The 13,201-nt window shown below is 46.2% G+C and overlaps 1 protein-coding gene across 2 annotated transcripts in view; it reads left to right on the top strand.

Annotated features, from left to right (window-relative positions):
• LOC138471743 (uncharacterized) overlaps positions 1-13,201 on the top strand; it is a 143,835-nt gene that overhangs the window by 20,122 nt on the left and 110,512 nt on the right. For both annotated transcript variants that reach the window (XM_069609548.1, XM_069609549.1), the window contains exon 3: positions 2,761-3,600. In XM_069609548.1, coding sequence (XP_069465649.1) covers positions 2,761-3,600 — 840 coding nt within the window. The remainder of the gene's footprint in view (positions 1-2,760; positions 3,601-13,201) is intronic.

The following is a 13,201-nucleotide window of genomic DNA, read 5'->3' as shown; positions in this document are numbered from 1 at the left end:
CTACTGTCAGGTGGACAATTTATGCCCACCCTTAGTGCAAGTCATCTTCATTACTATTAGGTACACAGTATATCATTGGCTCTCAAACTATAAGGCCCTTCGTTATATGACGCTCTACAATTGTTTGGCACGGTTGTGCCAGTCTGGAACATTCGGCTCACTAGCAGCACGTAAGCTCATACCCCAGGTGCCAGGAGGTGGACTTGACTATACCTCCCCACCTCATTAGCCAACATCACTCATCACCCATGCCTTCTGCCATGAAGATTGTCTTTGAACTTGGTCTTGCAAAGTATCCTTGCCTCTGGGAATATAAGCGAGCATGCACTATCATTATTCTGGGACTCCTCACCCGCTTCTATTTCCATCCTTGGCTCACGTGGCAGGAGACCACGATCTGGTCTTTTTTTCAGCATTCAATTGTCTTAAATGTAGAAAACTTGGCACGCATGGTGTTCTTTCTTTACATCTTAAGAAGGGATGATTCAGCATCTCACGTTCCCTGCCTTCAAGAATAGATTACCAGTCTTGGCTGCTTCAGCCTTGACACCAGGCCAGACAGCCCTTCCAGACTCCTCCAGGATCTCGGCGAATTCTTTCTGCAACACAGCTCTCGACCTTTCTCTTCATGGGTTTAAGCTTACTAAAGTTGTGACACTGATGTCCAGTTTCTATACAATGGCGGCTTCACCTGCAGTCCATTCACTACTCCTAGCCAGCTTCTAAGATTACTTGATCTACTTACATTACAGCATCTGTACAGTTATTGAAAAACTTGTATTTTCTGCAGTGCTCTTCACACATGCAATCTTCTTTCCGTAAATGATTGTTTACTCTACTCTTTATTTCGTTATTGGTTTCTATAAGGGTCATACATCTTCTTCACCTAGTCTTCTCTGTGTGTCAAACGCGCTTCTTGTGACATCACCAGCTCATTTTCTTGCTCCTTTTCATATTCCTTCCGGGATTTCCTCCATGAGATTTTCATCTCTTCGGGTACATCTGATAGGGTTTTCTTAGTGGATACCTTCTTTCGAATATTCTCAGTTGAATGGTCATAACTTCTGGTGTCAAGCATGGCACATTCTCAGGCTTCCATCAAACAGGTGGGAGGGGGCGGGACCTCCTGCAGAGGCATTTGGCTGCTCCTCTACACCTTGTCTTCCCAAAATGCTTGCATCTGGTCTGCAAATGGGATTTGATGAATGGTGGGTCCCAGTGCCTGAGTTGTGCCGACATAGTCTTAGGGATCCACCAGCCATCAAATCCCATTTATAGACAAAGCGAAAGAATTCTGTGAAGACAAACAAAGTGAGCTTGTGTCGTAAACCTAGAAGAGATTACTGATATACAAGGACAGTGGCTCTCCGGAAAACAGAATATGATTATGGCACCTTACTGCACATGTATTGAGGTAGAGATGTGGCTATGCCGGCATCATTGGTAGCCTTTAAGTACCCATAGACCAACATTTAAAAAAAATGATACGAAGAATACCTGCATCCCTTCCTAATATATGTAATTTTAGTCTTAGAGCCCAAAGGATTGGGTTGTAGGTGCTTATAATTCCTAACGTAATGCCCAGAGTTAAGCAAAGGCATTACGTAGGGCTTTCTTGGCATCTAGTAGTCAGGAATGCCGCCACCTATGCCCTGGGTTAAAAGCCTAGTATCAGCACGGGGACAGGTCTCAGGGGTGCTCTTCTGATGGTTTAGCAGGAAGCAGCAGCACCCTGGTGCTTCAAATTATGTCAAGACCCTGAGGGTGCAACAGCATAAGCGGGGCCCTTGCACATGAGTCGCAGTGGGGGATAGTGGAGGTGGCATCCAAGGAGAGACACCCCAGTACTTTGCAGGCCTACTAGGATTCCTTGACAGCAGCAGAGGTACCAGGCAGGGAGGGGGCAGACAAATGGGGTACTGCTAGAGAAAGGTGATGTTCTGAGGGATTCTGGTTGGCCAGCAAGTCAAGAAGGAAGATTCAGAGCAACTACTGGCAGATAGTGCCCGGAATTGCATATGTTTTCTTCTTCCTGATTGGCTGACTCAATCAGAACGTTCTGAAATGTGTGCCAACATTGGTTCAAACACTCTGTGAAAGGGAAAAAAAATATGTGTATGACTCTTGCAATGGAATAGACCAGAGAAAGGGACGCAATGGCTCGTGTCGCAATGCACATCGACGACTAGGGTCCACCTACAAATCTGAAAGTGGAGCTCACATAGACCGCCCTCCTCTCGGCACTTGCTCTTCAGAGATGTGTTCAGCCATCTTAGGTCCCGGGATTGCATAATGAATTTGTGAAATTGATGAGAAGCCATGCAGCTCACCACCATCTCCTCCCATTTGGGCCTTCACCATGTGCACTGCAGCCGATGCCTCAGCGCACGCCTAAGTCAGCTCGGCAGAGAAACCCTTTTGTGGACAGAGTGTCTCTCCCACGGTGAAGGTCTGAAACAGGGGGCTGGGGGGGTGCTCGAGTGTTGTTAGTGCAGATGATGCAGAGAGCCTAAATACAGATGACCAAGACAAGTTGCAATGGGAGGTCTCCAAATGCAATGGTACATGTGCTCTCCACTGGACCGAAACAATTGGGAAAGATGTTAAAGAATATGGTATGCAATGGGGAAGGGCACTTTTAAATCTTGTAAAGGCCATGTGGAAGGGGCCAATCAGCAAACCGTTTAGCCTGCTATACGTATGCATGTGCTTTTCCTCCCTGAAGGTGCAGCTTCTTAAGCCTCCCCTTGTCTATTTCAGTCTTACCTGGTTTGTCAAACGCAACGGAAGCAATCATCCTACTGAATGGCGGGCTTAGCGTCATCCCCCCCGCTTCCTTCCAGAACTTCTCCACGCTCCGCTGGTTGTACATCAATGGCTGCCGAGTGACCGCACTCGCAAACAGGACCTTCCTCACGGGGCCGGGGAACAGTTTGCAAGAACTAGACCTCAACAACAATCGTCTAGAAAGCTGCTCGGTAGACATCTTGGCATTTGCAGGCCTGGCGAGGCTCGAGAAACTAATCCTAACCAACAATGCGCTGGACGCTCTGAAGATGTCGTGGTTCACAGATCTTATACTGCTCACCAAGCTCAACGTGTCGGCCAACATGATCACCTACATCGCCCCTAGAACCTTTGAGAGTTTGGTAATGCTCAGTCACCTGGATTTAGCTGACAATCGGATACAGTATTTACATACTGGTACATTCAATGGTTTGGATTCCTTGACAGAACTAAACATATCAAGAAATCGGATAGTCTCCATCGATGACCATGCATTCGACCCTTTGAAGGCTTTGCGAATACTTTGGCTGGTTGGGAATCGCCTGATCGCTTTACCGAACCTCCCAGAACTAGTCGAAAATGTGTATCTTCGTGAAAATCCCTGGGAATGCAGCTGCAAATTGGTGAACCTTATCCGGGTTCTTGTGGAAAAAGTAGCAGACAACGCCAAGGTTCTTTGTGACAGGCCAGCACAGCTTAAAGGACAAAAGGCGATGGATGTGGGGCCAGACATATGCTCCAATGCTTCAGCGCCTGGGGGAAATACACCACAGGGGAGACCCCAAAGTCTTAATCTGCTCTACAGCTTCATAGGTAAACAAATTCTTGATGTCTTCAATCGCCAATTTGTTTTGTTGAATTTTGGTATTTTTAAAAAAACGTCTATAAGCCAATCCCATTTTGATATTTCTTTCTTCGTGTGTCTCTGAATGTAACACCTGTGTTCCCATGCTATAAACACTTTTCTTGTGTCAGAAAATAGCCTTAACACGCTTTAAAGCTTTATATCTAAAGAAAATCCTGTTTTATTTATGATGCAACAGTTCATTTATTGAATTCTCTTTTTGGTCAGAAAGAGGCAATTTTCTAAGCCTGGACCATTCTGCCATTTCTTTCATCTCATGTTTGATAAATGTAACAGCTGTAATCCCATCGTATATTCACATTTCATGTGTCAGAAAATTGTCCAGGTGAAACAGACACTGTGAAATGGAATGTCAGGGCAGCCCCGGCAGAAAAGGAAGCCTTTTCATTTCAGAATGCGTTAGACACAGCTTCCATCAGCGGTGAAAAGCCCATCTGCCCCATTCATTCATTCACCAAGCTTTCATTCCTTCACGCTCGGATGGCTCTCGGCTTCACTCCCATGTCATCTCAGTTCAGCATTTGGGCAAAATAGAGTTTTCATCTGGCACAAAGGAGTAATAGGTTGCGGGCAATGCAAATTAATTCTGTTCGTAGGCACAGCAAATGCCATCCTTACTATACACGTGGAAATACAATTGGCATTCCTTGCTGAGATGGAGATCAGTGCTCTAGCGCTTAGAACACTTCATAGAAATCCCTCCACCAAAGGGAGCCCCAAATATGTGCGTAGCATTGGCTCAAAATGTCTGTGATGCGCAAATACTTATGGGTCCCTTTTTTCTAGTTTCAGTTTAAGTTTTCTGGAAATAGACACACGTTGAACACACTCCACTACCCGGTAGGCAGTCTAAGAGGGCCCAGTATGGCTGTGCGGGATGGAGATGGCAGGTGGCTGTCCTCCATGCAGCTCCCTCGTTGTTGGCCCAGGGGTGAACCTCAAGAATGTCTGCATTAATTTCTGAAAATGTATGAAAGTTCCTGGGATCTTGAACCACCTGAAGTTCAGCAGGTTCTCCTTATCCCTGAACACAAAGGCCTACTCATGAGCTGTGTTTATACCAAGAGACAGGTACCCCATCATCCTGTTACCTTCAGAATCCTGCGCGAACTGTACATAGTGTTACACCCCACTGGTCTTCCCATTTTACTGGGCATAATGTCTCGCTGAGATTACAAATATCGACAACAAGTACTACTACTATGAGAGAGGAATCACTTTCCGAATGTCAGTGGCAAATGGGGTATCAGTGTGCATTGCAACCTCTGAGTGCCATGAAATAATTCCCTTCCCTTCCCTTCCCTTCCCTTCCCTTCCCTTCCCTTAACCTTCCCTTCCCTTCCCTTCCCTTCCCTTCCCTTCCCTTCCCTTCCCTTCCCTTCCCTTCCCTTCCCTTCCCTTCCCTTCCCTTCCCTTCCCTTCCCTCCCCTCCCCTCCCCTCCTCTCCCCTTCCCTTCCCTTCCCATGCCTTCCCTTCCCTTTCCCTCCCTCCCCTCTCTTCTCCCTTCTCTTCCCCCCTTCCCTTTCCTTCCCTTTCTTACCCTCCCCTCTCTTATCTCTTCCCTTCCCTTTCGTTCCCTCCCCTCTCTTACCCCTCCCCTCTCTTACCCCTCCCTTCCCTTCCCTTCCCTTCCTTTCCCCCCCCTCCCCTCCCCTCCCCTCCCCTTCCCTTACCTTACCTTACCTTACCTTCCCTTTCTTTCCCTCTCCTCTCTTATCCCTTCCTTCCCTTCCCTTCCCTTCCCTTCCCTTCCCTTCCCTTCCCTTCCCTTCCCTACTGTTCCTTTCCTTTCACTTCCCTCACTTCCCTTCCCTTTCCTTAACTCCACTCTCTTTACCCTTCCCTTCCCAGTTTATCAGTGTATTAAATTGGGAGAAAGTAGTGTCATTTCTGTTTAGACTCATGTTTGATGTTTTAGTTCAGTTCTCCCCCAGGTACATGGCATTGCAGCTTGTTTTATGGTTAAGTAGCCCATGAAATCACAGCATTGTAAAAAGTAATGGGTCAAATTTAGAGGTGAAGCAAAATAATTGTTCATCAAAAGTCATGTAATTAGTAATAATGAAGAAAATACAAAACTCAGCCCATATACTTCAGTACTTTTTAAATTTTATTTTGTTTGTTTGTTTATTGATTTATAAAGTGCACCAAACCCAGGGGTATCTGGGCGCATTTCAAATAAATTCCATTTTCATTAACACAAATCCATAGTTACAGTCATTATGTACAATAGATACAGCAGGGAGCATACAATATAATAGAACATGAATTGTGCTTTGGTTATAAATGTACAAACCTTTACCACATACAGAAACAGCATATTACATATATTAAATACAACATAAGTGAAAATGTGATGAATAAAAACATTTGCACACATGATACATTGCTACAATTACAAAAATATATTAATAACAGATTAGTAACGGATTAAAAGTCAGGTTAATAGCACATTTATATTGGTATTAAATGTAATATTTTTTTGTTATAAGATTGACCAGTGCAAGACAGAATTGTGCTTAAGCTAATGATAAAAACGCATTTAGCAGACTCTTCTTGGGCACCAATTGGGTTTCCAGAGGGAGGCACCTGAGGGAATGGCCTCTTTCCAGACGTGATAAACCACCTTAGACATGACAATTGCTTCTGCGCCCAAGATGCTACTCCAGTACTGCTCTGTTTCAATAAAGTTAATATTGCTTACATGACTGGAGCGGCTCTTCGAATGGTGTGACATCAGTATATGACATTTCGTAAGCAGGTGTCGTGCAGTTTCAATAGTCGAGTTACAGAGGTGCCAGGTCTTCGCCTTTCGAAGTAGTTTTAACCATCTACCTGTGTGCTCATGTGCAGGTAATATGTTAAAAAGTAGGTATGTGATAAAATGGCGCCTTTGAGTGGAGCAGTATTTAGTTATATAGGATCTAGGAGAGTTACGCTTAAAACCCTGTGTACTGTATGCAGTGTATGTTTTCTTTTTCACTATATAGCCTATGTTTGACATAATGTTGACATCTCTAGTTTAATTATTTACGATTACTGGAGAATTGGGAGACTGTCTCAAATCCTCAAGCTCAGTATCCATCTTTGAAAAGTGTCTAAGTGCTGTAGAGCGTAGTGCAAACAGAAAGGAATTTAGAGGGTCCTGGGAGTATTGGGTTGCCAAAAGGCCCATTACTGTGTCTGTTGCAGAGGAAGAGGTTATGATGTTAAGAAAAAGACTGGAACGTTTAAAGAGCCAAAGGGAATATATAGAGGGACTCCTAATTCACACCGAAGGGCATCAACTGGCACAGAACAGGGCACTCTCAAAATCGAACTAAGGAGCTTACCTTCAAGCGTACTCACCCAAGTCAACTTGGCTTCCGGTAGCACTGCGAGGCCATAAAGTATCCCGGGGAGAATACTCTGCCGATAGATGTGAGTCAAAACCTCGACACTGTGGCCTCCTTTTTTATCAATACATTTCTTTTGATAAAACCATTCCTTTAGAATTTTTGGTCAAAGAAAATCCCTGTACAAATCACCAGTGGGAGATGAACCAATAGGGGTTCCTAGATAAATATACCAATCCACCTTTTCCAAAGCAGCACTATTGAGTCGCCAGCAAAACCTGGACTCTTTGGATTTACCACCAATGGTCAACACTTTTGTTTTTTCAACATTGACTTTAAGATGGTTTTTGGTGGCATAAGATGACAAGGCATCGAACCAGTGATGCAAACCAATAGGGGTTGGTCCAGCAGAATGGTGTCCTCAGCATTGCCAAGCCATGAGGCTGGGGTCCTGTCGATGTGACGGGGAAAGTTACGCCCTGTATTAATGGCAGACCCCATGTCAGACAAGTATTTGTTCTAAAGTAAGGGGGCTAATAGGCAGCCCTGTTTCAAGCCAAAGTTTCAAGCTGATGTTCAGTACTACGCCTACCCGTACCTTGCTCTCTCCCACTCTCCCTTTCCCTTCCTCTCACCGTCTCTCATCCCCGCTCTCTCTGTGCGCAACTGGAGCAAATAAATAAAAAATAAATACAAAAAACTGAGGCAGAGCGGTTAAAAATGTGGTTATTAAAGGAGAACATGATTTATCTGTACTAACATTGCAAACGACCTCTTTTTAAAATTCTACAATGTTCTTTTGTAAGGTTCACTTCTAGTGTGCAGGTTAGTCATAAGAATGTGACATAGCAAACTACATGATCAAAACCTAGAATAACCATATTAATTATTTGTTTTATAAAAGGTTATCATTAAAAGATGCACAGTCTTGGACACTTTCAAAATACCAGTATGAGAAAGCGGAAAGGCACACATAACACCAAGGAGTGTACCTGGCTGCTTCGGATAATATCAAAGAGAATTTTGGGAAAATAAGAATGACCACAGATGTTAATTCTTTACAAATATGTCTGCTATTAAAGGGTTGTATGATTTAACCACTAAGTACAACATAATGCACACTGGGCTTGGTGCTCATTCCATTTATTGCAACACTCTCCCTACATCAAAATGAGTGTAATACCCATGAACTATACATACTGATGTTGAAAGCCCCAGGGACAGTGATGGCTGGTAAATTTCTTAATTGGTGGGCGTAAATATTTCCTACAAATATGCATGAGTGACCGAGCGTAGCGAAAGAGACCTATCCATGCCAAGTGATTTTTGTTGGCGGGGGGGTTTAACATTTTTTTAACAATGGGGCAAAATGGCAAATTTTACATCGCACTTTAAGTGAAAAGTTGTGAAAAAGCCAGACCATTTGCAATTGGCTTTTTAGGGTAGCTCGTGAAAAAATGCAATAGATGCAAGTCACCAACAGTGCACATGAGCATTTCCCAAAGCATTTTCATGATGCCATTGCCCACAATGATATGATATGGCATTTATAATGTGCCTATACACAAATGTTTCAAGGCGTGACAAAGCAAGGGAGGGAGAGCAGAAGGAGGACAGATACAAGGATCTTACTAGGCCTGGTGACATTGATATCGCGCAAGTGCAGGGGAAGGGGGAAGGAGAAAGTGGGGCAGGGGGAGTGCATTACATGGGATCGATAGTAAAAATAATTGAATAAATAAAGCAATAAATAAAAAGTGTGGCCAGCTGGTAGCAAGTGCAATGGAAAGTGCAGACATAAGGTGTAAAGTGCTGGTAGGGAACTGTAGGGATACAGAAACAGTCACCAAGTGTGGGGGTTGCCAGGGAGGCAGTGCAGGTCTGCAACTGATCGGGGAGGGCACCTGGCCCCGAGACCAGAGGGTATCCCGGTAACCAGTGCAGTTTCAGCAAGGAGTTCAGCAGGGGAGAGGAGGAGAGAAAGCAGAAGCAAAGAGGAACGTTTGGAGGTGCTTCCGGAACCAGAGATGGTCCTCTTGAAGTTTCAGGGAGGAAGGAGCCCAGTCGATGGAAACAGATCTGCAATCAACTCGTTGCTTGGAGAAGTGACTGACCCTGAGAGAGTTGGATGCAGATGATTGAAGAGCTCAGAAGGAAGATATTTAGCAAAAGAGAGTTGAAGGTATTGAGGCCCCAGACCCCAAAAGGCCTTGTGAACAATGCAGAGGATTTTGAACTTAATCCTCTGAGCCACTATGAGCCAGTGTAGAGATTTCAGTCCTGGAGAGATACAATCCCTGGGCTTGAGGCCAAGGACACGTCTCCCAGTCCTGTTCTGGATGAGTTGCAGAGGGTGGAGAGTAGAAGCAGGCAGATTTGGAAAGATGCTGTTGCAGTAGTCCAGCCTAGAGAGAACCAGAGCTCTGGAGACAGTGAGCTCCTGGGGGAAGGAGAGGAAAGGAAGAATACCTCTGCGGAGGTGCAGCTGGTAGTGTGACTTCTTAGAGACGTCAGAGATGTTAGGAGAGAAGGAGAGTGTGGAGTCAAAGATGACCCTGAGGTTTTTAGCCTCACCGGTGGGAGCAGGAAGAGGGCCAAGAGAGGCCGGCCAGAGAGTGACAGGAAAGGAGGGAGCAGGAGTGCAGATTAGGAGAATCTCGGTCTTACTGGCATTAAGGCAGAGGACATTGGTGGCACAACACTCCTGGAAGGCGGAGATGAGAGAAGGAGAAGAAGTGGTAGAAGGGAGCCTGAAATTGAGTTGAGTGTCATCCGCATAGCACTGAAAATTGGGGCAGAGAGTGGCAATGCGGTGGGCAAGAAGTGCCAGGTGTTGGTTGAACAGCCAGAGAGAGAGGTTAGATCCCTGGGGAACACCACAGGTAGAGATATAGATAGAGGAGAGGAAGGACCCAAGTTGGACCTTGGAAGGTTGAACAGAGAGGAAAGAGGTCAGCCAAGCCAGGGCCTGATTGGTAATACCCAGGTTGTCACAGAGACGTTTGAGCAAGATGGCATGGTTGACTGTCTCAAAGGCAGAAGAGAGATCAAGTAAGATGAGGACATAGGGGGTGTTGGACTTGATGTTGGAGAGCAGGACTTCACTGATGTTAAGGAGCGCAGTTTCCATGCTTCTGGCAGCTCTGAAGCCAGACTGATGGTTGTCGAGGCAGCCAACAGATTCAGCATGAAGATTAAGCTGGGGGATGGCCAGCTTTTCCAGGAGTTTGCCCAGGAAAGGTGTAATGGAGATAGCTAGCCGGGCAGGACGGGTCGGCAGAGGGTTTCTTAAGAAGAGGGTGCACAAGGGAGTGCTTCAGGGGGGAAGGGAAGACTCCATTGGAAAAGGAGTGGTTGCAGAAGTCAGCCAGAGCAGGGGCCAAGATGTCAATGTGGTCCTTGATGGTTTTGGAGGAACACGGGTGTACCTGTTTTGATGAGAATTTCATAGATCGGACTTGTCTAGAGACCTCATCTGGGGAGAACAGGGGGAAGGCATAGAAGCAGGGAGTAGAGGGGGAAGGGGAGAGGAAAAGGGATAGGACAGGATGTCATGAGTTTTAGAGATGAAATGTGAAACCAGGGCCGTGTAGAGGGCCTGGAAGGGGACAGGAGAGGTAGAGACAGCAGGACTGGCCAGCTCCTTGCAAATTTGAAAGAGTTCGGCTGAGTTATTAGATGCTGCAGAGACACAGACTTGGATGTGGGATTTCTTCCTGGGGCAGACAGAGAGACACCATTGCCTTTGGAGCAGGCAGCAGGCCAGTTTGTCAGAGGATGTACCGGAAGCACAGCATTTCCTATCAGCCACCCTGCACTTGCGTTTAAGGTCTGAGTCATACCAGGAGTTGCACTTGGCTTTGTGCTTCAAGCGGATCCTCATGACATGAGCAAGAACATCAAGAGTATCAAGAGATAGAAGAGTGGAGTATGGAGAGGGCTGTGTCAGGGTATCAATCAGCCAAAGGGGGGGGTGAGAAAGTGTCGGTGAAAGCCTCATCTGACACACGCTTCATGGGTTGGATAACCGAGAAGGTAAGTGGCAGAGTTGGCTTTGCCTGAATGGTGGAGAGAGTGAGCTGGGAGGAAAGGAGAAAGTGATCACTCCAGGAGAGAGGAGTAGTGAGAGGGATAGAGAGGGGAAGGTCTGTAGAGGTCATAACATCCACAGTGTGCCGTGCAGAGTGAGTCGGGCCAGAGGGGGGGATAGAGAGTGAGAGAGAGTTGCAGAGGTCGTGAAAGAGTCCAGAGGAAGGACAGAGAACATCCAGGTGGATGTTAAAGTCTCCAAGAAGGAGGAGTTGATTGGTCGAGACCATGAGCGAAGAGCAGAGGTCCGCTACTCAGAGAGGAAGGAAGAGATCTGACCAGGTGGCTGATAGATGGTAACCGCAGTAAGGGAATGGCTAGGAGAGAGAGAGAGCCTGCAGACGAGGCATTTGAAAGAGGAGTAGGCCTGTGTAGGAATGACAGATGCAGGAATCCACTCGGGGAAGATGAGGGCTGCACCCCCTCCAGAACGATTGGACCTGGGTGCGGAGAGGATCTTGTAGCCGTCGGGAGGAGAGTGTCAAAGCTTGTGACAGAGCTGGCTGTGAACCATGTCTCAGTGAGATCAAGGACATCTAGGGCAAGTTCTTCAAGGATGCGGCAGATGTCAGAGGAGTGTTTGACAGCTGAGCAAGAGTTTAGAGTGGCAATATGGAGAAGGTTGCCATCCTTGAAAGACTTCCGGGGTGGGGTACAAATTGGCGGTACGCCATGCCGAGGTGTAGAAGAAGCCCAAGGGGGGAGGGGCAGAAGAGGAAGGAAGAGAGGGCTAGGTAGCCAAGGAGGAGACAGCATAGGGAGGCAAAGAAGCTGTGGAGGGAAGGGAGTGGACAGCAGGAGAAGGGAGGAAATTGATGAGGCACGGGAAGCGTCTATCAAAGAGGAGAAGATTGGCTGAGGGCCTTGGTCCAAGATGGTACCATTCAGATAAACATTGATGATGACCTTAGAGGAGTCGAAGGAGGTCAGGAGGGCCTACCACCATGTGCCACTATTAATGGGAGAAGAAGAGAAAGGAGCACAGCGACCATATGAAGAGTCCATTAGTCTGGCGAGGGAACGACAAAGAGGATGTCGGTGAGGGTTTGCCGAGGAGAAGCACTGGTATAGGTGTGAGCGATAGGGAGGCCTGGGTTGGAGACCAGGATGTCCTTTTTAAACTTCTTCCTACCAGATTTAGTCAGGAGAGTAGGATAGTCGATAGAGAAGCAGTTAGAAAAGATAGGAGAGACAGAGATCACCATAGAGTAGGTGGGGAGAGAAGAGAAGAAGAAAGGGGGAGGGGCAGAGTGGTATTGGCGGGGAGAACACTAGGGTGGGACGCAGGGAGGGGAGCAAGCAGATGAGACAAGGAGAGATGAGACAATAGTAGAGAAGGGCTCAGACAGTAGGTGAGCGCTAGCTAAGAAGGCAAAAACAAAAGTCAGCACTGCTTTCACAGTGTAGTTAAACAACAGAGACAGCACACCTAGGTCTAAGAGTCCTGTAAGGGGGGAAAAGCCTAGGTTTTCACAATGCAATTTAAATACTTTCACAATACAATTAAATAAAAAGACACCTTGGTCTAAGAGTCCTGCAAGGGGGTAAAAGCCTAGGGTTTCACAATGCAATTTAAATACTTCCACAATACAATTAAATAAAAACACACCTAGGTCTAAGAGTCCTGTAGGGAGGGGAAAAGCTTAGGTTTTCACAATGCAATTTAAATACTTACACAATGCAATTAAATAAAAAACACACACCTAGGTCTGAGAGTCCTGTAAGGGGGGAAAAAGACTATGTTTCACAATACAATTTTAAAATACAGCAGACGGCACATGTATTATAATGTAGGTAGGGGTGCTATGTTGCAGAGTTTCAGGGTAGAGTGATGGCACTATTCCTCGCCCGGGCCACTCCTACCTTACTTGTCACTGATGGTTGACAGCTGGCCACTGGCTTCCCCTGCGGACACCTGCAGACATGATAAGGAGCCGCCTCTGTTGGAGCCTGTAAAGGGATTTCAATCAGGCACACACCCAATCTCACCCAGCATGTAGTGCGCAAATGAATTTTTATCTATAAATTCAATATTCTGAATGATATACCACTCATATCACACCCTTCTCCTGATGCCCCTCCGGTCACACTGAACCAGGAATCAGGCTAGTTTGCAAAGGTAAA

This window comes from Ambystoma mexicanum, chromosome 8 (genome assembly GCF_040938575.1).
Source record: "Ambystoma mexicanum isolate Mex_15411 chromosome 8, UKY_AmexF1_1, whole genome shotgun sequence".
Lineage (NCBI taxonomy): Eukaryota > Metazoa > Chordata > Amphibia > Caudata > Ambystomatidae > Ambystoma > Ambystoma mexicanum.
This window is presented reverse-complemented; position numbering and strand designations above follow the sequence as displayed.